The sequence below is a fragment of the Rhinoraja longicauda genome, chromosome 6 (assembly GCF_053455715.1).
Source record: "Rhinoraja longicauda isolate Sanriku21f chromosome 6, sRhiLon1.1, whole genome shotgun sequence".
In the NCBI taxonomy this organism is placed as follows: domain Eukaryota; kingdom Metazoa; phylum Chordata; class Chondrichthyes; order Rajiformes; family Arhynchobatidae; genus Rhinoraja; species Rhinoraja longicauda.
The window spans coordinates 1,082,014-1,107,860 of NC_135958.1; the positions used below are offsets into that span (position 1 = coordinate 1,082,014).

Below are 25,847 nucleotides of genomic sequence, written 5' to 3' on the forward strand. Positions count from 1 at the left end.
AAAACGCTCACCAAATCCACCCAAAACTTCATCCTCAACATTGATGGTCTCCCAGTATCCACCTCCCCTCACATCCGGAATCTTGGAATTATCTTTGATCAAGCCCTCTCCTTCGACAAACACATCAAACACATCACAAAGACAGCCTTCTTCCACCTCAAAAACATTGCCCGTCTCCGTCCATCCCTCTCCTCCACAGCTGCAGAAACCCTCATCCACGCCTTCATCACCTCCCGTCTGGACTACTGCAACAGCCTCCTCTATGGCGCACCCTCAAAAATCATCAGTAAACTTCAATACATTCAAAACTCCGCTGCCCGTCTACTCACCCACACCCCGATCCGTGACCATATCACCCCCGTCCTTTAGAAACTCCACTGGCTCCCCATCCCCCAGAGAATCCAGTACAAAATCCTCCTCATAACCTACAAAGCCCTCCATAACCTGGCCCCATCCTACCTGACCGACCTCCTCCACAGGCACACTCCCACCTGCACCCTCTGCTCTGCTGCTGCCAATCTCCTATCCCCCCACATCCGGACCAAACTCAGATCCTGGGGGGACAGGGCTTTCTCCATCGCTGCTCCCACCCTATGGAACTCACTACCCCAAAACGTTAGAGAGTCCTCCACACTCACCACATTCAAAACATCGCTGAAGTCTCACCTGTTCAGTACTGCCTTCAACCACTGAAGGTCACCTCACCTTCTGTCTCCTTTCTCTGTTCGTTTATTTATTTACTTATTTATCTATTTATTAATTTCCCTATGTTCTCTAAATCTCTGTAAAGCGTCTTTGAGTATATGAAAAGCGCTATATAAATAAAATACATTATTATTATTATTATAAAGAGAGGATTTGAGTAAAGATCTACTTCTGCAGTTGTACAGGGCCCTGGTGAGACCACATCTGGAGTATTGTGTGCAGTTTTGGTCTCCTAATATGAGGAAGGACGTCCTTGCTATTGAGGGAGTACAACGTAGGTTCACAATGTTAATTCCCCGGGATGGAGGGACTGTCATACGAGGAAAGATTGGAGAGACTGGGCTTGTATTCACTGGAATTTAGAAGGATGAGAGGGGATCTTATAGAAACGTATAAAATTATAAAAGGACTGGACAAGCTAGATGCAGGAAAAATGTTCCCAATGTTGGGGGGGATCCAGAACCAGGGGCCACAGTCTAAGAATAATGGGGAGGCCATTTAAAACTGAGATGAGAAAAAAACTTTTTCTCCCAGAGAGTTGTGAATTTGTGGAATTCTCTGCCACAGAGGGCAGTGGAGGCCAATTCACTGGATGAATTTAAAAGAGAGTTAGATAGAACTCTTAGGGCTAGCGGAATCAAGAGATATGGGGAGAAGGCAGGCACAGGTTATTGATTGTGGATGATCAGCCATGATCACAATGAATGGCGGTGCTGGCTCAAAGGGCTGAATGGCCTCCTCCTGCACCGATTTTCCATGTTTCTAAATGTCTCAATATCTTCCTACTGTATGATTTGGTGTGACTATATTGCAAATCATATTCCTCGTATGTTGCAAAACATACTTGGCTAATAAAGTGCCATTATGGTAATGATTACTGCAGTGTCATTTTCGGTTGAATGAGAGTTGAGGCCAATATCCATGTCTGAAGAAGGGTTTCAACCTGAAACATCACCTATTCCTTTTCTCCAGAGATGCTGCCTGACCTGCTGAGTTACTCCAGCACTTTATGTCTATCCACAAATCCTGCACTTCACCAAAATGGTTTGCTTAAAAAAACCTCTAGATTTATTACACACTGGCGACTTTTAGATGAAGTGGGAACAACTTGAAGGGGAAAAAACACATATTGCTACAGAGATATAAGTTAAATTCGTAATCAATTGTACATTGTCTTGGCTTTGAAATCTATCAGTTCGTCAGGAAAGTGAAGAGGTGCTGCATAACCTAACGACATTAGGATGGTTGTGATAATAGTTTGATTTACATTGAAGGAGATGTGGATTTCTATAGTTTTGTGTAGTTATGTGGTTTCTATTTAACATTGCATGATAAACTATCCATTTCAGAGGTCCGAATGAGGGAAATGGTGTCAATGGGAATTGGTAACAAGCCATTCTTGGACATCAAACCAAGTGAAGCTGCCATCAATGACCGAGCCATTGATTACATAATGAAAGGCAGAGGTAGGTCCTCTAAATATATTTAGTGCATAATCTTGAAATGCTTGAAGTCTGTAAATGATACTAGATTAAATTCATCTCAGTCTGGATATTGAATGAGACGTATATTTTAAGTGGGTCTATTATAATAGTTTATGCTGACAGAAATATGCAATAAAGATATTGTATTTGGTTAAATCTGATATCTCTCCGGCATATGGCGGCGCCTAACGGCAGCGGCTGACTAGCAGTCTGTCCGTCTTTTTTTTCCCTTTTTTTGTTGTGTGTCGGTGTTGGGATGGTTTTTTTTGTTTTTTTTTGGTTGTGTATGTGTGGGAGGGGGTGGTGGTGTGGGGGGGGGGAGGGGGAACTTTTCTCTTCCTCACGGCGCGGGGTGCGGCTCGGCTGCGGGGCCTAACATCGCCCGCTGCGGCTCGGCCGCTGGACTTTACATCACCCGGTGCGGCTTGGCCGCTGGACTTTACATCCCGGTGCGGCTTGGCCGCTGGACTTAACAGTGCCCGGTGCAGCTCGGCTGCGGGGCTTAACATCGCCCGGTGCAGCTCGGCTGCGGGGCTTAACATCGCCCGGTGCAGCTCGGCTGCGGGACTTTTCACCGCTGGTGCAGCTCGGCTGCGGGACTTAACATCGCCCGGTGCGGCTCGGCCGCGGGGCTTAACATCGCCCGGTGCAGCTCGGCTGCGGGGCTTTTCATCGCTGGTGCGGCTCGGCTGCGGGACTTAACATCGCCCGGTGCGGCTCGACCATGGGACTTAGCTGCGCAAGGCTTGGTCGCGGGCCTTTCATCGCCCGGTTCGGCCGCGGGACGTTTCAGCGCCCGGTGCGGGGACTGTGCAGGTCGGTCGGGGACGAGCTGTCTGTCCGTGGGCGTGGGGAAGAGAGTGGAAGTTTTGTTGCCTCCATCACAGTGAGGGGGTGTTTGGAGTCACTGTGATGGACGTTTGTGTTGGGGTTATGTGTCTTGTGTTCTTTTTTTTTCTATGACTGCTATGTAGTTTCGTTCGGTACTTCGGTACCGAACGACAAATAAAGCTCTGTTATACCTGTTATATACTTTACACCCTAAAAATTGCTAATGCATTTTTTCAGTTATTGGATGTTCAGAAGAAAGTTTACTTCAGTGAAAATCTCAATTGATGCTACGTTTTTTAAATTATTATTTGAACAAATGTTATTTTTATTAGGAACTATCCTTTTTCCCTTGGAACATATGTGAAAAAACTGCATTTCTTACAGGAGCAAGAACCAGGGCTTCCATTGCAGTCTCGTTATTTGACCACACAAATCCTTTTAGAAGGCGACAAAATATTTCAAGTAAGGGCAGCCCTTCAGCTGGTGGACCATCCTCATCTTCATTTTTGGGACCTCTTAACCTCCATATGTACACAAACCAGGCACTGCTGTCGGGGGTGAACAATGTAATACCCAGTGAAAGCCCATTTGATATCAACGTCTATCCTGAGGAGGATGCACTGGAACATGAAACAAGCAGCCAGCCTTCCACCAGTAAGTGTTTCATCTCTAATAATTGGCACCACCCACAGAGTGCCTTTGCTGCTTGTATTTTTACTTGGTGTGGTATTGGCGTTTATTGTCACACATACTGAGATGCAGTGAAAACCTTTGCTTTGCCTGTTATCCAGCCAAATCATGCCATATATGAGTACATCAGGTGTAGCAAAGAGAAATAAACAGAGTGCAGAATATCGTGTCACAGCAACAGAGAAAGTGCGGGTAAAAAAGTGCAAGGGGTGCAGTTAGGTCGTTTGGAAGATCCCTAGGATTTGAGAGGTCCGTTCAGTAGTCTGATAATAACAGAGAAGATACTTTTTGAATCAGGTGGTACATGCTTTCAAATATTTGTATCTTCTGCCTGACGACAGAGGGGAGAAGAGAGAATGACCTCCCAGCTGGAGTCAATTGGGAGATGGGGGGGGGGGTTGTGTAATGAAATGGGCTGCATTCACAACTCTGCAGCCTCCTGTGGTCTGAGCAGCAGTTGCCATAGCAAGCTGATATGTATCCTGATAGGATGCTTTCTAAGTGCAACTGTAAAAATTGGTAATTGGAGAATGCCAAATTTCGTGTTCTTCTGAGGAAGTAGAGGCATTGATGTGCTTTACCTTGAAACTTAAAGCCCAACCACTCCACTCAGCACTGTTGATACCGAATGGGAGTGTACTCCACCCTGGAAGGCCTTCATTTTGCTCACTGAGGGAGAGGCTGTTGTCTAGACATTATGCTTCTAACCACTCGATCTCCTTCCTGTACTCTGCCTCATCATTTGTTTGAGAGCCAGCCGACTGTTATGGTGTCATCTGCAAAATTGCCAGTAGACAGAGTGAGATGGAAGGTTGGGTAAAGTTGGGTAAAATTCCATGTGAAATATCTTGTTGGTGATTGAGAGGCTCTTTAAGCAGTGCAAGTAGAATTCAGCACTTTGAGTTGCTTGAATTTTTTTTATTGGGACAGTCACCTGGCAGTTCTATTCTGGATTTGGGAGCTCTAGTTTATGTCAAACAAGATTGGACAGTGACAGTGTTTTAAAAAGACACAGTGGCCATCGTAGCCAGAGGGCAGCAGTACTGCTCTGGGTGTCATTGATGGGTGAAAGACTGAGAGCATGATAGTTCTCTGAATTTTTGAAGTACTACTGAAGCTGCACAGTGACTACATCCCTGGTGATACCTGGCATTGTTTTGTGAGAATGAAACCTGTTGACCTGCTAAAGTTCTTCATTTTGTTACGAGTGTTTTATTAATCTTCTGCAAGGGACACGTGCATTGTTGCGTTTTGCAATATGTAAGGGTGATGTGACTTTTCCATATGAATAGTTCCTATAATGAGCATGCTGATATTTGTGGTTGGGAAGTTTGTGATTAAAACTTAAAGATTGAACATTTAAGTTGTACGGATGAAGTACCTGGTGGATGGTAGACAGCCAAGTGGACATGATGAGCTAAATAGCCTCCTACGCTGTAATAATTCCGTGTCTATACATAGTAACCATTAAAGATGTACAGTAATTGAGCAGTAAGTAGATGAGGTTACTGATGGGACATGCTATTGAGAATGAACTCATTCACTTTGACCATCTAAATCTGCATTCCATCTGTATTCTTAGAATAATCCTTTTGATATTGACATATCAATATTTTTATGGTAATCCTACCATTATGGTACCATTATGGTAATCTTGGTTCTTTGTCATTATCTTTGTAAAGTTTTACGGGGTATTTTCCTATCTTAAAGCCAGGAAATACAAAATAGAACATACTAAATAAAGGTTGTTACATTAGCAATGTTTATTTTGTTATTGCAAACTAAAACCACTACCTTTAATAGATTACCTTGAGCAAGTGTCAATAGAATTGATTGCTTGTTAATTTCAATGGCCACTTGCAGTTAAAATAGCAGCAGCATTCTCAAGTGATAATGGTGTCTGATTACTGTGGGAAGAGGAAACATGGGAACAGGAGTTTTGTCCCCGATAATGTTTCATTCCAAAACAACTTTTTTTCTGCCTGTCAATTTCAAAAATAACTTTTAAGTGGTTTTCTACTTCCTGATCAATATCGCGTCACAATCAATTAGTGATTAATTAAAATTATGTTATTTATACTCTTTATTCTTTTGTTTTGATATAATGTGTCAGAATAAGTATTAAATATTGCAAATATAAATGACAACAAATGCAGAAGTATAATGTTACAAACAAATAAATAAACATTGACATTACATTTCATTTTGTCACTAGAATTAAAGAAGCCTTATATTATGGTTTTAGAATTTGGTTACATAAAATAGTGAAATGTAATATTTTATTTTTATTAATGTTGTTCTGCTTCTATTTAAGCAACTGAAAGCTCTGAGTTGTCTTTCCACTGCGTATCTGGCAGTGGCTCGAGTGGGTCTGATAGTGGCTGCATCTCCAGTCTCCTTCCTGAAAATCTCTCTGAAGAGACAGCATCTCCTGATATCTCTGCCTCGTATTCTTTCCTGGAATCCAAGCACAGCTTTTATACACCTTCTCCAAAGGAAGATAAACCTCAATTCTCAAATAAACAATATATTTCAATGGTATGTATTAAATGTACACTTAATCTTGGTTTACATTCCCATTTCTAATTTGTAGTCATGTCTGTTGCTTTAGGTTTTTTAAAGTTTCAAATACTTTCTACACATTGTACAGACTGTAGTGAGTGTAGTGACTGTAGTGAGTGAAATAGGAAAAATGCAGGAAATGCTCAGATCAGGCAACATCTGATGAAAGTTAACTGTGCAAATCAGTTCAATGGAGATCAACATCTATCCTGAGGAGGATGAACTGGAATCAGTTCAATCAGTCCAGTTGGTTCCAATGCCGAGACAGGGAACAGAATAAGAAAACAAAAGGGAAGGGTTGTAAAAGGGGGACCAAATGAATAATTGTGCACAAAATAACTGACGGTGGGACAAATGAGAAATGAAGAATCTGGAGATGCTGTAAATGGGCAATAGTACACTTGTAGATCTGGTATTACGCGATACTTGCATTCCTAAAAATATTGTATTATAGACAATCTTGCTATTCATACAATTGTATCAATGGGGAAAGGGGGTTAGAGGATTGAGAGTTCCACAAGTGGGAAGTGAAAGCTGGGAACAGGATTTTTGTCCCCTATGCAGCTTGTCAATTTCAAAAGTAACTTTTAAATGGTCTTCTACTTCCTGATCAAAATCGCTTCATAACCAATTCAGCCTGCATGATGCAAATCGTGTTATGAAAGCTCACATTATAGCAGAACTACATGTAATTATTTTCAGGCAAATCCTCACTTCAGAGAGGGAGATAAAGTTGGAATGAACCAGACACAGATGCTTTTTGCACCACAAAGTGTCATTGTAAACCGAATTACGACTCTGAAGTTCATTCGTGTGTGTCATTAAGTTCTTTCCTTACACTTTTTGTCAGCAGAAATCCAATCAAATTACGCTTGGTCCATCCACAACAGTGTAATAGTGTTCTACAACCTGCCTTGACAATGTAAGTGCTTTATTTTATTATTCAGTATTTTTTCTTTAACCTTCGAGTAAATACAAATTGTTTGTTGTATTGTAAAGTGTGTTGTGGTATAGTGGTTGGGTTACTGGACCAGCACTGGCTGCACTGTTGTTATAGACAATAGACAATAGGTGCAGGAGGAGGCCATTCGGCCCTTCGAGCCAGCACCGCCATTCAATGTGATCATGGCTGATCATTCTCAATCAGTACCCCGTTCCTGCTTTCTTCCCATACCCCCTGACTCCGCTATCCTTAAGAGCTCTATCTAGCTCTCTCTTGAATGTATTCAGAGAATTGGCCTCCACTGCCCTCTGAGGCAGAGAATTCCACAGATTCACAACTCTCTGACTGAAAAAGTTTTTCCTCATCTCTGTTCTAAATGGCCTACCCCTTATTCTTAAACTGTGGCCTGTGTTCCAGAGACAGGAGCTTGAAATGCACCATGCCAGCTCGGAATTGGAAACTAAGTGGACTGTTGCTTCAAAAACAACCTAATCCACTAAAATCTTTCAGGGAAGGGTTAGCAATTTCTTCTACATGTGAGTCCAGATCCTCCTGTGTAGGTGACTCAGCCTACTCCTCAGTTCATGGCAATTAGATATGGCCAATAAACACCAGCATTCCCAATGATGTTCATATCATGTGGAAGAAAGGTTTAATTGGAAACTAAAGATATGTTTATATGTTTCTATTAAAGTGTATTGTGTATTCATGAGAACTGTGGATAAAGCTGTTGATTAGAGATTTATTCAGAGCTCGTGACTGGTGCTCACATCTTTCAAAATAGGAGTCTTGTCAACCATAACCAGCTGGCTTTGGGCTTGATCTGACCAACTGCTTGCACTCACTGCATGTTATTCCTGTGGCTGTACCTTTCTTGGCCACACAACCCCAAGCCCTGTCCAGGCTTGCCCCCCTCTAGCCACCCTTCAAAGTGACCAACCAGATCCCAGGTGGCAGGTCCTGAGGACCTACCCCTGTCAAACGATATTGTAGTACTTTTAAATGGTAAGAAAAATGGCAGGAAATTGGATGGATTATCGGGTAAAGGGTCAGTTTTATTAATGCCGGATTGTTTGTGTGATTGCTTTCTTCAGATGAAATAAAGCCCATTGGAAAGTTGCACTAGGCACTTCCATGGCAATTTATCCAAACTTGCTGTACGTTGTAGTGTCAGGCACACATCAATTGTCAGCTACACATTTTCCATTTGTTGATGAGGCACATCACACCTCTGAACAACATAATCGCTTATCTCATCACTGAGATATGCAAAACGCGGCAGGTAGATTTTTGGCCAAGCTCTTGTGTATGGACGACTTACTCTCTGTGGAATCGAGGTTTGATCAATGGATTAGATTCAGGAATCTGGGGAGGTTTGAAGTCCGAGCCAGGGTTGTATATGTTATGCTCCCATTCAATTTATCTGCTTCATAAAGAAGATTTATATGGTGCTGTTAATGTATAATTAAAGTGAACAAAGTGTGTTTGGGTATTAATAGAATAATATTTGCTCATCCTGCAGTTTCATTGTCCTGAGATGACTGGAGGTTTACTCCGTCTGCAGGGTTGCTATCCTTAGGTGTATGCAAAATATCTAAAAGTGATAGAAAATCAGGATCCCAATTTAACATGATTCTGCGGATACCAATTTAACATGATTCTGTATGTAAATCACCATAGCACAGTTTTCAATGTATTTTGTTCAAGGCAATGATTTTGTTTGCTGGAGATCTGACTTGAAATTGCTGATGGATATGCAGCATTCAGCACATCCAAAAAGGGTGAAATCTAATTTTTAGACAAGTTCTCACTTAAACACGTGAGGACATGAATAGGTGATGTTTTGGGTCAGGACCCCATTTCAGGTCAGTCTGAAGAAGGGGCCTGACTCAAAACATCACCGATTTATGTTCTCCAGAGAAGCTACTTGACTTGCTGAGGCAAGCACTTTGCGTCTTTTTTTGTAAACCAGCACCTGCCATTCCCTGTGCCTCTATGAAGTGCATCTAGTCCCTCAGCTCAGAAAAATTGTGCACTACCACTGGAGTTGTACTGAGTTGAAGAGCCAGAGTGGAGGCTCTGTCAAAAACAAGCTCTGTCATGAAAAGCACCTGACTGGTGTTGTCTAGGTCATCACTGGCAAAGGTTAAATATTCTTTAGCCACTCATCCATTTGCTGCATAAACTTGTAAAACCTTGCCATGAAAATTCTGCAGATTACCAGTATTAAGGTAGAATTTGACTTGGCAGTATATTCCGTTTTAGTGAGGAACAAAAATAAACTATTCCGGATGTAAAATTTGTTTGTGCTGCTTTGTTATGGATCAATGTTCCCTTGAACATTCCAAGCAGAAATATTAACAGCTGGATGTTATGACAACTTCTGAAATTGAGGTAGATTAGATAAATGAGTTTAGAACTAATCCAACTTGGAACCAGTAACATGGAAGTTTACATTTGTAAAAAGGGTCTGTGGTATTTTCTGTTTGAGCCCAATTTCTCATGAGCATTTTACCACTTGACAAACAACTCAGATTGTAAAGTTGGCATTTTCACTGGGTCTGATTAATGGTATGTATAGTAAGCGAGGATGTTCACAAGTTATAGGAGTAGAATTAGGGCATCCGGCCCATCGATTCTACTCTGCCATTCAAGCATGGCTGATCGCTACCTCCTAATCCTATTTTCATGCCTTCTCCCCATAACCCTTGACACCCGTTCTAATCAAGGATTTGGCTATCTCTGCCTTTAAAATATCCACTGACTTGGCCTCCACAGCCCTCTGTGGCAATGAGTCCCACAGATTAACTACCCTCTGACTAAAGAAGTTCCTCCTCATCTCCTTTCTAAAAGAGTACCCTTTAATTCTGAGGCTGTGACCTCTGGTCCTAGATTCTTCCACCAGTGGAAACATCCTCTCCACATCCACTCTATCTATGCCTTTCATTATTCTGTAATTTCAATGAGGTCCCCCCTCAATCTTCTAAACTCCAGCGAGTAGCGGCCCAGTGCAGTCAAACGCTCATCATATGCTAACCCACTCATTCCTGGAATCATTCTTGTAAACCTCCTCTGGAGCCTCTCCAGAACCAGCACATCCTTCCTCAGATATGGGGCCCATATTTGCTCACAATACTCCAAATGCGGCCTGACCAGCACCTTATAGATCCTCGGTATTACATTGCTGTTTTTGTATGCCAGTCCTCTTGATATAAATGCTAGCATTGAATTTGCCTTCCTTACTACCGATTCAACTTACAAATGAACTTTGTGGGAGTCCTGCACCGGCACTCCCAAGTCCCTCCGCACGTCCAATTTCTGGATTCTCTCTCCATTTAGAAAATAATCTATGCCTTTATTCTCATTACCAAAATGCACGACTCCACACTTTGCAACACTAAATTTCACCTGCCACTTCTCTGCCCACTCTCCTAACCTGTCCAAGTCCTTCTGCAGAGTCCTTGCTTCCTCTACACTGCATGCCCCTCCACCTCTCTTTGCATCATCTGCAAACTTGGCTGCAAAGCCTTCAATCCCCTTATCAAAATCATTAATATACAACGTGAAGAGAAGTGGCCCCAGTACCGATCCTTGCGGAACTCCACAAGTCTCTACGGAGCATTTGTACAAGATGGTTTAGGATACATCCGTTCTGAGTATAGAGTTCTACTTTTCAAAGGTATTTACTGTCAGTTGGAAATTTTATTATTTCTGAGTTGCACTAATTGTATACTATGAGCACTAAACTCCAATTTATAAATCTGATGCACTGTTTTAATGCATATTTTTCTCTCAGACTTGATACAGATTTGTCATGTTCCACTTATAACTGAAAGGCAAAAGTAACTCCTTAAACAACTGGTGAAGAGCAACTTTCCCAAGATATTGGAGCCCAAAATAGAACCTGGTACCTCTTAAAAACTAATATAAATTTGTGTGTAATGACATAATGATGGTAACTTGGAACACAGTTTAATGCACACTTTGAATTTCAGTTTTGCTTTAAGATGTTTGCAAATTTGACAGACAATCTATTAATGCATTACCTAAATTGTATAATTAGACAAAATGTGTAAACTTGTTTTTTTGGATCTGTTTGATAAAAGTTCAGTAGATCAACAACTTACTTGGGCACTGTTAGCCATTTCTAATGTTGCATAAGCTGTTTGTAGATAATATTTAGTAGGATACAAAAAACATTTGTTGAATAATGTTTGCTTTTCACACAGGCTAAAAGATTTAGATACGTTGCTCATTGAACAACATTCATAATAAAATGAAAGTGAGAACTTTCTAGCTCCTATTCAGTGGTGTAACATAATGCTAAGTTATAGTTTCTATAATATCTGTAAATATTGCACTTAGCCCAAATGCTGTTATTGTTTCAAGTTGGTATGGAGGAATTAAAATGTTGTTCTAATTACCAGAAAAATGGCAATTACTAAGTGCCGTTGGTTATTACGTAAATCTAAGGGAAAATAACATTAAGTTAATTTACTGGTAAGAATATGCATGTGTTATTCAGTTTGTTGAGAACATACTTTTACATTTGTTTATTAAATATTGAAAATCTAAAGTGACTTTGATTTTACATTGTTTGAACTTTATTTATGCCACAGTAAGCAATATTTTATGCAAGTTATGACATCAAACAGATTTAGTTATGAATAAAAGAATAACATTGCAAAACAAATAGTTAAATCAGGCGATTTTTAAGAAATGTACATATTATTATGAACTGAACATTATTCCCAGCCCATTTCGTTCCACTAACCTCAAAGAAATCTACTGACAGAGATTTAATTATCTGTCGTGCATAGACTTTCTCTTTTCTAACAGTGGTTGCAGTAAGTTATGTTCAAGGCAATTCCTGCTACTGAGAAATCATGTAATGAATTCCACAGAATTCTCCAACAAGAAATCAGAATCTAACAAGCACGTTTTATCACTGAGGCAAGTTCATGAAGTTAAGGTAGAAATGTTTTAAAAACCTTAAAATATATCAGAGCAACAATAAGTAATTGAAGAAAATACAGTCTTTGTATTAAAATATAATAGCTAGACAGCAGTTGCAATTTGGAATGACTTTTAAAAACTTACTTGAACCTAATTGTACCAGGTTTAAGCTATTAAACAACATGCAAATACCTTGCTTATTAATCCACTGATATGCATGTGCAATTAAAACTTGCAGTCAGTTTCACATTGAAATGAAAACAAATACTATCTTCTTCCATTTTTACTGGGAAAATCTTGGCTTTATATATTTAAGTCTGAATCGCATCTGCCCTATTTGCTTGTAAATGAAACAATAATGAATCAAAGTTAAACAGTCTTGACAATCTCAGCATTAGCTTGCCTTATAGTGGTACATAACTGCACACAATAGGGTGGTCACAGCTTGTAACATGTCTGTGAGATAATTTACATCAACAAAAGCAAGCAAGCAAGGCCCAACTTCGTTCTCCTGATTAATCAAGACTGCTTACTTTATCAGGAAAATGCCACGCAGTACAGCCGAAACAGTCAGTTATTTGATATGGCCCCCTCCCAAAAGTAAGTAAATCTGAGCTGCAAGAACACGATGGAGAAAGTGTCCCCTCACACTTTCTAGGCACAGGATTATTTTTGTGCAGTAGCAAGGTGAACTGCTGGTTGTTTTTAAAAAAGCTGTTGTATCAAACATTGAATGATTTTTACCAAGTGACACATCCAAAATGCATGAACTGTTTAACATATTTTTATATGGACAGTATCAATGGTAACAAATGTTGGGATCTGCCAAAATTAATTAAATTCTTGATACTATAAAGTTAAATCAGATATTAGTAAAAACAGGGTTTTTTTAGGTTTTACCAGGAAAAACATGGTAATTTCATGTGACCAAATTAGTTTAATTTGACTTGTACAAGATAAGCTAACCTTGTGAATAAGCTAGGCATGTTTTGTAACCATTTTGAGACATTGATATTTCCACATGCATTCCTTTCATTACTCCAGATCGATTAGAGTATCATTTGCACTGACCACAAAATTAATGATTTAAAGTTTTAAAATATTCACAATATATCACTGTATATAATTATTACAATGAAATCAGATTCATTTTGCTGGGAATTTTTCAAATTAGTTCCCTAACACTGGAAATGAGACTGATTTATAATATCCTTTCTTCAACAGTAGCTCCATGCAGTGGCTATACTTCCGAGCAAATGGCAATGTCAACTAGAAAACACAAGGAAAGTTATTTTAAGTTTTAAGAACTTAAATTGGCAGGCTGATTACATTCTACCCCTCTTCAATGTGTTATGTTTGTTTCGTAATCAAGCAACATTTTGCATCAATCCTTATAAACATTAAATTTTCATTACTTCGTAAAATACATGACTAAAAGAATGTGACCAGAAAACATTTGTACCATTATACCTTCTGACGGTTTATATTTGTTGTAAATAGCTCTGCTGGACTCAAAATAATTTCAAATGAATGGATCCTTATCATCAACTAATTAAAGAAAATTGCTTTGTTCCACTTGCAATCCATTCATACTTTCCTACAAAGCTTCCTGATTACCATAACTTCTACTTTTACTTTATCAGCAAATTTTGATATCAGGATTGCAATGCCTTTTTAAATCACTAATGTACACCAAAAACAAAGACCTGACTGCAATTTGACTAAGGTCTTTGCTATCTAAACAGAACAATTAATTAACTTGACTTTCAAAGTGGCAACCAACAGTATATACTGCCACAATTTCTCTTGCAAGGCTGTTTTTTTTTCTAATGTCATAAAACCAAATTATCAAACACCTTCAGAAAATCTTTGTACACTATACTGAGTTCCTTTTTTTATCCAAAAGATCAAATGCACAAATTAAAATAAGACATTTGTCACTGAGATTTATCAGTAAATACTAATTTGAAAAAATATAAAATCATGAAAGTTGTTTATTGTAATTGGCAAGCTGATTCATTTCAGTTTTAAATCTAGATGCACTAAGATTTTAATTTGATCAAAAATATTTTCAAAGTTTACTAAGCTATTGTCTGTTCCAAATAACTGTGTTTTTGAGAGCAACCATACCTCAATTATGATTTTAAGGATATAGAAAATTCAAATGATATAAATATATTTCTTTGTTTGCAAGTATACCACACACCGTGTAAATAAAAACCGAAATTCAAGGAAATGCACACCAAATCAAGAGTGGGAAACAGTTAACGTTGAGGATCAAACCTGAAACGGGAACTCTGTTTCTTGCTCTCCATAGATCGTGCCTGACCAGTTGAACATTTCCAACATTTTCAGTTTATATTTCAGTTTTCTCACGTTTAGTGACTACCATTGGCATAATTATGATGAGAAGTTCCTACCACCGATGAATGACCACTTTTATTTCCATTGATAATACCTCAAACAAATGGCTGGACATGATGTCCTATTCACAATTATCATGTATTCCAGCTAAATTTGTTATGAATTGTTGAGGGGATATAACGTCTCGATTAGGAGCTCACAAAATATGTTGATCATTTATTGTGCTGTTATTTACAACCATCAGAGAGCTATTGTCAAAGATCAAGAGTGTTTTATTGTTATGTGTCCCAAAACACAAAAATGAAATTCCTGGTATTTATTCACAAAATGCTGGAGTAACTCAGCAGGTCAGGCAGCATCTCGGGAGAGAAGGAATGGGTGACGTTTCGGGTCGAGACCCTTCTTCAGACTGATGTCAGGGGGGCGGGACAAAGGAAGGATATAGGTGGAGACAGGAAGATAGAGGGAGATCTGGGAAGGAGGAGGGGAAGAGAGGGACAGAGGAACTATCTAAAGTTGGAGAAGTCGACGTTCATACCACTGGGCTGCAAACTGCCCAGGCAAAATATGAGGTGCTGTTCCTCCAATTTCCGGTGGGCCTCACTATGGCACTGGAGGAGGCCCATGACAGAAAGGTCAGACTGGAAATGGGTGGGGGAGTTGAACTGCTCGGCCACCGGGAGATCAGTTTGATCAATGCGGACCGAGCGCAGGTGTTCAGCGAAGCGATCGCCGAGCCTGCGCTTGGTTTCGCCGATGTAAATAAGTTGACATCTAGAGCAGCGGATGCAATAGATGAGGTTGGAGGAGGTGCAGGTGAACCTTTGTCTCACCTGGAAAGACTGTTTGGGTCCTTGGATGGAGTTGAGGGGGGAGGTAAACGGACAGGTGTTGCATCTCGTGCGGTTGCAGGGGAAAGTGCCCGGGGTTGGGGTGGTTTGGGTAGGAAGGGACGAGTGGACCAGGGAGTTACGGAGGGAACGATCTCTGCGGAACGCAGAGAGGGGAGGGGATGGGAAGATATGGCCAGTGATAGGGTCCCGTTGTAGGTGACGGAAATGTTGGCGGATGATTTGTTGGATCCGCTGGCTGGTGGGGTGGAAGGTGAGAACGAGGGGGATTCTGTCCTTGTTGCGAGTGGGGGGAGGGGGAGCAAGAGCGGAGCTGCGGGATGTAGAAGAGACCCTAGTGAGAGCCTCATCTATAATGGAGGAGGGGAAGCCCCGTTTCCTGAAGAACGAGGACATCTCTGAAGCCCTAGTGTGAAACACCTCATCCCGGGCGCAGATGCGGCGTAGACGGAGGAATTGGGAGTAGGGGATAGACTTTTTGCAGGGGACTGGGTGAGAAGAAGTGTAGTCCAGATAGCTGTGCGAGTCAGTGGGTTTATAGTAAATGTCCGTCACTAGTCTGTCTCCAGTGATGGAGATGGTGAGGTCCAGAAACGGGAGGGAGATGTTGGAGATAGATGTCGGGAGGGAGATGTCGGAGATAGATGTCGGGAGGGAGATGTCGGTAAAATGAAATTCCTACTTGCAGCAGCACTACAGGTATGTAAACATAGTACTCAGTAGATACCATAATAAACAACAAAGTAGTTCAATATATTTTTTTAATATAACACGGAAACAAACCCTTCAGGCCAAATCCTCTTGCCTGCACCTTGCCTACCTGCTTCCAAACTTTTCCTATCCAAGCATCTGTTCAAGTGGCTTTAAGTATGGTAATTGTACCTACCTCTACCACTTCCTCTGGCAGATCGTTCCACATCTGCACTAATAGAAAGCTTCCTAATGAGTCACATTACAACTTAATTTAGCAACAGCTCTGCCCAATATCACAAGAAATTACAGAATTGTGACTGTCCAGTTCAACACTCGGATCAACCTCACCCATATCAACTCCACCTACACTTCACATTGCCTCTGGAGAACACCCAATATATTTAAGGGCCATTTTGACGATGGTCATTCCCTTTCCTCTGGACCATGCACCACCGGATTCAGAAATTGTTTCTTCCCTGCAGTTATCAGACACTGAATAGTTTAACATAAGCTAGGGTAGAGTCCCAAACTGCCAACAGACCTTGCACTTGTTTTTAAATCACCACTTTTTCCTGTAACTAATGCTATAACATTATATTCTGCACTGGTATTTTTTTGTTTTGCCCACGTATTGTACTTACATATGGTTTGATTCTACTCATGTACAGTTTGATTTGACTGGTTTAACACCAAAATGTTACACTGTATCTTGGTACATGTGACATTAACAACTGAATATCATGTCAAATGGTGCCTGCTCAGGTCCCTCTTAAACATTCTCCAATATTCCAGCACATTACCTGGGCCTATCAGTGGCACAGTAATTTCTTACCATGCTTCATACAGTATCCTAAAATACAGGTTCTGGGATTTATCTACCTTTGTGCTTTTAAGACTTCCAGCACCTCCTCTTCTGTAATGTGTACTCTTTTCAAGACATCACTATTACCTTCCCCATGTTCCATTGCATCCATGTCTTTCTCTGCAGTAAATATTCTCCCCCTTGAATTACTCTTTTGCCCTTAATATACTTGTAGAATCTCTTTGAATTCTCCTTTACTAAATCTGTCAAAGCTATCTCATGTTTTCTTTGCGCCCGTCTAATGTTCCTCTAGTGTACACCTCCTCCACTTGCACTGCAGTTGTTTCATGACAATAATAAACTAATGTCTTAACGTGAGATTCCAAACCAAACTACATTTCCTCTCATGGTCAGATGTCATTACTTACTGTTAACCATTTAACCAGTTTGTCATGCAACTGTTTATGGTTCTTGAAGGTCTTTAGATTTAGCAGTTTTGACACAAATGTTTCCGGCGTTATTTGTTCGGTCTTAACAGTAAAAAAAAAGAGATATAAGATGCATTTTAAAAGAGAACTATTCAGTAACAATGGTTATTGGCCTACAATTTCACTGAGATGGAATAAATTGTTGCCTATCAACATATATTGCAGATTATATAACTGATGATGTATAACCATTCATTAGTATATACATAAGATACCTGGAAATCTGGAACAAAAAGTACACAAAATCATTATTCAATTGACAACAGATTCAAGCATAACAAGGAGAAAGACAAAAGATAAATGGCATGCTTGGTTCAGAATCGCCTCAACCATTTTAAAACCAGTAATACAGGAAGCACAGCAGCCAACTTGCACAATGCAGGTACCCACAAACAAACAAATGAAGTCAAACAGATAATTTCACAATTTCTTCAATTTGTATATTAAAAATAACATTTTAACTGCCCCCTACATTGTATGTCATTGATTTTTTTTTGGTGCATTCATTTAAAAAAGACATGTAACAGGATAACATTTTGCCTTGAATTCTGACTGTATTTTGGTCTAGGAGTGACTTTTCGATACGCCATTCCATTTCTTCCCTACTTTTAGAATGGCTAGGTCATTCATCTATATTTTATGTATTTGCACGATTAGAAATAAGACCCTTAGATTCTGCTTGTCAGACCTTTATAATGCTTGTTTCCCCTGTAGCTTGGAAATGCTAACTTTCCAGACTTAACTCCCACGTTAATTAATCCATAGCCAACTGTTTTACAGGTAGTTCAAATTACCACAACCTGCTTATAAAACAATTTCTCACCTTTCAGATTTATTCTTTTTTAAAATGAACATTGTCCCTCAGCCAACAGAAATAGTCCCCCCCCCCCACCCCCACCTGACTTACTTTACAAAATGCTACCACTGCAAATTTAAACATTCTCCTCAGCCTCAATAGCTTGAAGATTATTTTTTATTACTTCATTGATAATTGTATTTGACAATATTATAAGTAAATGTAATTCCCTGATTGGATTATGTTCATTTCTGGACTGATGAATTTTAAGTTTAAGAATAAAGCACTTTTTTTTTTAAAAACAACAAATGGTGATTGACTCTTTCAAATTGTTGAAACAGTACTAATATGTCATACCCATAGAAAGTTTGCTAGGTGCAGTATTTCCCACGTTATTTGTCGAGGATCCTTCAAAGTATACGAGTCCAGAATTATTCCGGTCAAAAAATGATTACATTCCCTGGCATAAAATATTTCTTCATACGATAAATTAAAGATGAGAGATGCTAAACCTATAAAAGTTTTTGAAAAGTTTCGACCTTTTAAATTATTACAAAGATACAGTAAAGCTCCAAAAATCTGTTATCCAATAATTCAGAAATCCCGATGGTTTGGCATCAAGGTCACCCGGTAATGTTTCCCATGCTCCCCTTAAACTCACCATGGCCTCAGTTCTCATGCTTTCTTTAAACCTACCAGGTTCATGCGGTATTTTATTGAAATATTGGGTGACTTTTAAAATAAAAAGTGATGTGTGTTGGAATATTAACATTAATAACTTCTCGTGTCCAGAAAATCTTTTTATTCACCACCAAACTGCTGAGTGTGGTGGATTATTGGAGTTTTACGGTATATAAGAAATTAGATACTCACATATTCAAGGAATTTGGGGTTAATGCAGACGTGGGCCGGAGGTTTAAAACAAATCAGCCATGAAGTAAGTATTGAATAGTGGAGTAAGCAACAAAGGCCTACTCCTGCTTGGGTCTGATATTTGTGTTATATTGGAATGACATGCTCCAGTTAACGAATATCAAACTATCCAATCTGATTATGCTACTTCGTGTCGTTTGTTTCTAGGCCCACTACATTCTCCAATGGTAGCCATTCTGAGAAGATGCAAACTGCCCTCCAGCGGAGGCAGGGCTTAACCAAGGTGTCACTCATATTAATTACGATGATCAGATTAAAGAAATGTAGCTGTGATTTCCAATTGCCTCAACCAGAGTCAGTTTGTGGCATGGGTGAATTAAGGATCCAGCAGAAAACAGTGATTTCATAAGCTATAAAAGGGGGGGGAAGCAAATAGTCTCTTTTACCTACTTTATGAAATAAAATGGAACATCCCAAAATCACTTCAGGCAAACAAGGCAAGCTTATCCCATGGACTAAAATAGTACCTGTGATTTGGCTCTTTTCTGAGTGGCCAAATTGTGCATCAGCTGTGGAAAAATAAGGAAACTAGTATTTGTGCAAAGAAACATTTCAATTTAATGTAGTATGCCCTTAACTTTAAAGCAGAATATTGTTAATGTAATGTAAATTAGAAAATGACAGAAAGATGGTGAATCGATAGCATTAGACACAATTTACATCCACATCATGAACTCTAGGTGCTCACCCTCCCTTTCAGAATATCCAGTGCCCACTCAAAGACATCCATCTGGCATCAGGGAGGCAATGCGTTATCCTGGAGTTTAGCTTGCAGTCAGAGAAACACCTGTCGCTACCTCTGTATGTTTATTGAATCCAGTACCACCACACTTTAACGTGAATGCATTGTAGACCTGTGCTGCCATTCAGTAAGATTCTCTGCTTCAAGTCACATTTTCCCACTCAATACACATATACCTTTTTATCCTGAATATATATATTTTAAATAATCTCTGGTTATTTTACTGGTTATCTTAAATACTTTCTTTGTGTTACTGGTCCGTCCTCTATTATAAAGTATTTCTTTATTATTTTCTATCAAAACCCTTAATTTTGAACACCTCTTAAATAGCCCCATGTCTACTTTTAATCATAACAAGTAGTATGATACAGTAAGACATGCCTTTTAGAATTGGCAATTAGCTTTATCATGCTAAATCAATTTAGTTTGATCCACCGAACTAAAAACAGCAACTTTACAAGAGTAATTAGGAAGAAAGTATTATTGTACCTACGTCTGTAGAATACTTCATGTACAACACACTATCTGTGTAAAACTCTGAGTAGCCATCATTTCCCAGGAGGAGAGGATGGTGGACTTTTATAATGAATCCAGTGTTGTGTGGCCAACTGTCAAAATTATTATAATCCATTGATTTATCAAATTGTTTTCCTAAGACAAAACAGAAACATCAAATTGAAGATCGCGCATTGGGAAGAACACGTTTATCAATATTAATCATTACCAATTGCCACATCAATATTTCACATTTAAGTTTGTTATAAAAGGATTAATTTGCAGTTATTCATGGCCATGATCTGAGAGCTTAAACTTAACTGACTCTTGCAATGCTAAGCAACAATCTGTGATTTAACACTGAAACACTCAAAATTTATCAATTCTCCCTGTCACCTTCTCACAGAATGTGTGCAAATTTGCCAAACGTGATTTACTTTTCATACAACCCTTTTGAAGTTTGATTTTATTCAGTTTTTCTACATGATTATTGACTAAGCATCTTGATATCAGTAGATATTAAAGTAAATGTCTTACAGTTCTCCACCTTCTCTTTCTCCATTTTTGAACAAGTCACAATAGACAATAGGTGCAGGAGTAGGCCATTCAGCCCTTCGAGCCAGCACCGCCATTCAATGCGATCATGGCTGATCACTCTCAATCAGTACCCCGTTCCTGCCTTCTCCCCATACCCCCTCACTCCGCTATCCTTAAGAGCTCTATCCAGCTCTCTCTTGAAAGCATCCAACGAACTGGCCTCCACTGCCTTCTGAGGCAGAGAATTCCACACCTTCACCACTCTCTGACTGAAAAAGTTCTTCCTCATCTCCGTTCTAAATGGCCTACCCCTTATTCTTAAACTGTGGCCCCTTGTTCTGGACTCCCCCAACATTGGGAACATGTTTCCTGCCTCTAATGTGTCCAATCCCCTAATTATCTTATATGTTTCAATAAGATCCCCCCTCATCCTTCTAAATTCCAGTGTATACATGCCTAATTGCTCCAGCCTTTCAACATAGGCTGTTCTTCAGCCTTTTAGTACTCTCTAGAATTTAGCCAATTTTGAAACATTTCAACCAATGAGCCCACGATATCTGCAACCACTTCCTTTAAACCCCTTGGGAGCAGGTCACTGGATCCTGACGATTTGTCCAGCTGTATCCCTTGTGACCGGGATTTTTATCAATTTCTCCCTATTATTTATAGTTCGCCCATCTGTTATGTTGGGAAATTCTGTAGTGCGAAGACTATTGCAAAAAAATGATTTAACAGGGCTGCCATTTCTTAGTTTCCTGTTATTAATTCCCCAGCCTCATTCTCTAGAGGCTCCACACCTACCATTGCTGTTCTTTTCCAATATATACACATATATATATTGTGGCTTGTTTGGATATTCATGCAAATTTTCCATCATAATCAGCTTTCTCCCTTATGATCATTTTAATCTTTCACAACTGCATCCTTAAAGATTCGTAGTTCACTGGTTATCAGCAGCCCTTGCCACTTTGTATCTTTGACTTTGCAATTTATCATTATCCTTAATCTTTATTAATCACACATTGTGCCTCTTTCTCATGGAATCCTTTCTAATGGAGATAAATTCCTGCTCAGTGCATTGGATCAGCTGTTTGAATATCTGCCACTATTCATCGAATGATCTGTCTCTTAGACTATTAAAAGTGGCTGTAGTGTTTTACCTTTAGGACCAGTATTGGACAAAAGACCAGCTTTCTCTGTGTTATTATTCTTCCTTCCATTAACGAGTGAAATGAATTTGCCCACTGACGTCATTGTTTCTGTCTGTCCATTGTGATGTGGCTTAGCTGTTCGTTTTCGAGGTGGACTTCCTGATTCTTCCAAACATACTTCATTACCTGAAGCAGAAGATTCCTCAGTAATTTGCTTCTCTCCAACAAGAACGGTATTAAATTTAGTTTTTCTTGCTTTACGAGGTGAAAGAGTTGGACTGTAACTTTTAGAAGCTGGATTCATGGACACATTTCGTGACTGAGTTGGCTTATTGCTCCAGTTTAAATTGATCATTCTGCATTGATCTATTTCAGCATTGGCATCACAAGGATGTTCCTGGCACAGAGAGAAAACTATGTTATTTAATGACTTTTGACAAGAAACATATCAGTCCCTATAACCTTCTTGAGATCTATTAGGGATATGCATTGCATCCCCACTATTGCACATTCTTTAGCAATGGAAAAAGTGTCAATGATTACCAGTATAAATGATGAATATTGAGTCATCGAATGATCACCATGGACGTAAGCCCTTCTTCGGTCCAATTTGCCGACAAAGTTGGCATTCGGAGCTAGTTTCATTTTCAAAAATTCCTTTGAAAATTGTCATTATACCCACTTCGATAGATTCCTCTGGCAACTCATTCCAGACACAGACTATCCACTGAGTGAAAAGGATGACCCTTTCATCCGTCCTAAATATCTCCCCTCTCTCCTTGATAATGCCCCTAGTTTTAGACTCCTCTAGCCTGAGAAAAAGGCTGTGATTATCCACTTTATCCTCATAGACGATAGGTGCAGGAGTAGGCCATTCAGCCCTTCGAGCCAGCACCGCCATTCAATGTGATCATGGCTGATCATTCTCAATCAGTACCCCGTTCCTGCCTTCTCCCCATACCCCCTGACTCCGCTATCCTTAAGAGCTTTATCTAGCTCTTTCTTGAATGCATTCAGAGAATTGGCCTCCACTGCCTTCTGAGGCAGAGAATTCCACAGATTCACAACTCTCTGACTGAAAAAGTTTTTCCTCATCTCCGTTCTAAATGGCCTACCCCTTATTCTTAAACTGTGGCCCCTGGTTCTGGACTCCCCCAACATTGGGAACCTGTTTTCTGCCTCGAACGTGTCCAACCCCTTAATAATCTTCTATGTTTCGATAAGATTCCCTCTCATCCTTCTAAATTGCAGTGTATACAAGCCTAGTCGCTCCAATCTTTCAACATATGACAATCCCGCCATTCCGGGAATTAACCTAGTAAACCTACGCTGCACGCCCTCAATACCAAGAATATCCTTCCTCAAATTTGGAAACCAAAACTGCACACAGTACTCCAGGTGCGGTCTCACTAGGGCCCTGTACAACTGCAGAAGGACCTCTTTGCTCCTATACTCAACTCCTCTTGTTATGAAGGCCAACATTCCATTGGCTTTCTTCACTGCCTGCTGTACCTGCATGCTTCCTTTCAGTGACTGATGCACTAGGACACCGAGATCTCGTTGTACTTCCCCTTTTCCTAACTTGACACCATTCAGATAATAATCTGCCTTCCTATTCTTACCACTAATTTTGCCCACTAATCTCCTATTTTGGACCTTGTCGAAGGCTTTCTGAAAGTCGAGGTACACCACATCCACCGGCTCTCCCCTGTCAATTTTCCTAGTTACATCCTCAAAAAATTCCAGAAGATTAGTCAAGCATGATTTCCCCGTTGTAAATCCATGCTGACTCGGAACAATCTCCGTTACTGCTATCCAAATGCTCCGCAATTTCGTCTTTTATAATTGACTCTAGCATCTTCCCCACCACTGATGTCAGACTAACTGGTCTATAATTTCCCGTTTTCTCTCTCCCTCCTTTCTTAAAAAGTGGGATAACATTAGCTGCCCTCCAATCCACAGGAACTGATCCTCAATCTATAAAACATTGGAAAATGATCACCAGTGCGTCCACAATTTCTAGAGCCGCCTCCTTAAGTACCCTGGGATCATGATTTTGTATACTTCAATATGGTCACACCTCACTTCCTGTGTTGCAAAGAAAAAATGCTTTGTTCCCAGCCTATCAAGGCACCCCCTATAATTTAAGCCTGCATGTCTGGATAACATCCTGGTGAATCTCTTCTGCACCCATTACAACTTAATAACATCCTCCCTGTAGCTGTGCAACCAGAACTGCACACAGTACTTCCTGCAGGTACAGGTCGAAGCTTATATTTCATGTCCAGTTGAGTGAGAACAAGATATTCCTTGTAACAAATGTTAGGTAATTTATGTTTCGGTTAAAAATATACATTATTACCTTCTCATCGGTAGAAAAGTCAGAAGAATTCAGAATTTCTTCCAATTTGCTGCATATTATTTTGAAATTGTATTTCTAGCACATCAGGCTTGATGTTTGGCCAGAATAATAAATATTCCTTAAAATATGGGTAATTATGTTTTAAATCTCTGAATGACCAGTGGATGGCACCATGAATCCGAGAGATTTTTTCTCTCTAAACCACACCTCATTTTAAAACAAATTCTGTACCTTAAAATGCTGTAATAAATACTATGTTTATTACAATTTACAACCCTGTAAACAAGAGATACTTTTTTTAAATTCTTCAGTATATTCCCTGCTGAATATACAGTATAACGAATAAAGTAAACTTGAGATGTTTTGTTTTGGGTGACCATATTTCTCCCAACCTTCCCCCCACCCTCCAATTCCCCCCACCCTCCAATTCCCCCCACCCTCCAATTCCCCCCACCCTCCAATTCCCCCCACCCTCCAATTCCCCCCACCCTCCAATTCCCCCCAAGTTATTTTCTCTTCATTGCATTAAGGTGAAATACATTGAAGATGTATTTTTGTAATTAGCACATTTTCCAACAAAATACATGACAATGAAACTTTTATACAGATAGGTCTTGGGAAATCAGCAACTGAAAAATGGAAAATGTTATTTGAGCCACTATATTTTGTACACCACTGAAAGGCATTAGTAATGGCAAATATAACAAAACGATACAACTGGGTGAGTGATACCTGTTGTGTAACATGATTTAACACATTTTCTTTTTCCTCCATGCTTCCATGCAATTCCATGGATGAAATGGACTTTGCAGTTTCTGCAGGAATATCAACTGCTTCTGCAGTGACGGTCTCTACTTCATTCTCTGCATACCACATTCTGAAATTCAACAGGAGGCAAATACGCAGACAATTTTCCATTAATGTCAGATGATCATCACTGTTATGCAAAATACTAAAATAAACTGACAGCCTTCTAGCAGCTTTTTCAGTAAAGCAGTCTCCAGTAAGCATTTATTGCAGCATTTCTTGCACATAGCTACTGTTAACACGTAATAAATTCAATTGATTGAAGACTGGGTGTCTTAACCTGAAAAGGCATTGGGATGAATTCAGTACAAATCCCTATTTGTTATTGGTAGGACAAATTAATATATAAAAATTGAAGTTCTCAGGTGCACTGAAATATAAACCGAAATCACATTTCAGACTGAAAACTTTGTCAGAACTGGGTGAAGAAAAAGGTTGTTTAAGTTGCAGAAAAAGTGGTAGGGGCAAAGGAATATCTGCAATAAGGCGCGCCATTGGTACCATGGAAAGAGTTAACAATACCATTCAGGACCGATCACTTTTCGTGGCAGTTAGAGGCTGGTAATGTAGGCAAAGAAGCAATTAGTGTTGCTTCAAGCACTGCTGTGGAACACGTCCAGCAGGTCAGGCTGTACACATGGAGAAAGAAACATTA

General features: G+C 39.8%; 2 protein-coding genes across 4 annotated transcripts in view; one reads left to right on the forward strand and one right to left on the reverse strand.

Annotated features, from left to right (window-relative positions):
* plekhg4 (pleckstrin homology domain containing, family G (with RhoGef domain) member 4) overlaps positions 1 to 11,747 on the forward strand; it is a 108,565-nt gene extending 96,818 nt beyond the window's left edge. The window contains exons 21-25 of the mRNA XM_078401526.1: positions 2,055 to 2,171; positions 3,405 to 3,674; positions 6,025 to 6,248; positions 7,126 to 7,194; positions 11,012 to 11,747. Of these exons, the coding sequence (XP_078257652.1) occupies positions 2,055 to 2,171; positions 3,405 to 3,674; positions 6,025 to 6,248; positions 7,126 to 7,167 (653 nt within the window). The 3' untranslated portion in view covers positions 7,168 to 7,194; positions 11,012 to 11,747. The remainder of the gene's footprint in view (positions 1 to 2,054; positions 2,172 to 3,404; positions 3,675 to 6,024; positions 6,249 to 7,125; positions 7,195 to 11,011) is intronic.
* Positions 6,031 to 25,847, reverse strand: part of LOC144594160 (BTB/POZ domain-containing protein KCTD19-like) — a 42,599-nt gene continuing 22,782 nt past the window's right edge. The window contains exons 10-16 of one of the 3 annotated variants that reach the window (XM_078400320.1): positions 25,118 to 25,262; positions 22,033 to 22,420; positions 20,330 to 20,491; positions 19,566 to 19,607; positions 18,523 to 18,677; positions 17,310 to 17,411; positions 11,853 to 13,440 (exon numbers count right to left, since the gene is read on the reverse strand). In XM_078400320.1, the coding sequence (XP_078256446.1) occupies positions 13,342 to 13,440; positions 17,310 to 17,411; positions 18,523 to 18,677; positions 19,566 to 19,607; positions 20,330 to 20,491; positions 22,033 to 22,420; positions 25,118 to 25,262 (1,093 nt within the window). In that variant the 3' untranslated portion in view covers positions 11,853 to 13,341. Of the gene's footprint in view, positions 6,168 to 11,852; positions 13,441 to 17,309; positions 17,412 to 18,522; positions 18,678 to 19,565; positions 19,608 to 20,329; positions 20,492 to 22,032; positions 22,421 to 25,117; positions 25,263 to 25,847 lie in introns of those variants that run through there. The other 2 variants (XM_078400319.1, XM_078400318.1) reach the window with 2 other exon arrangements.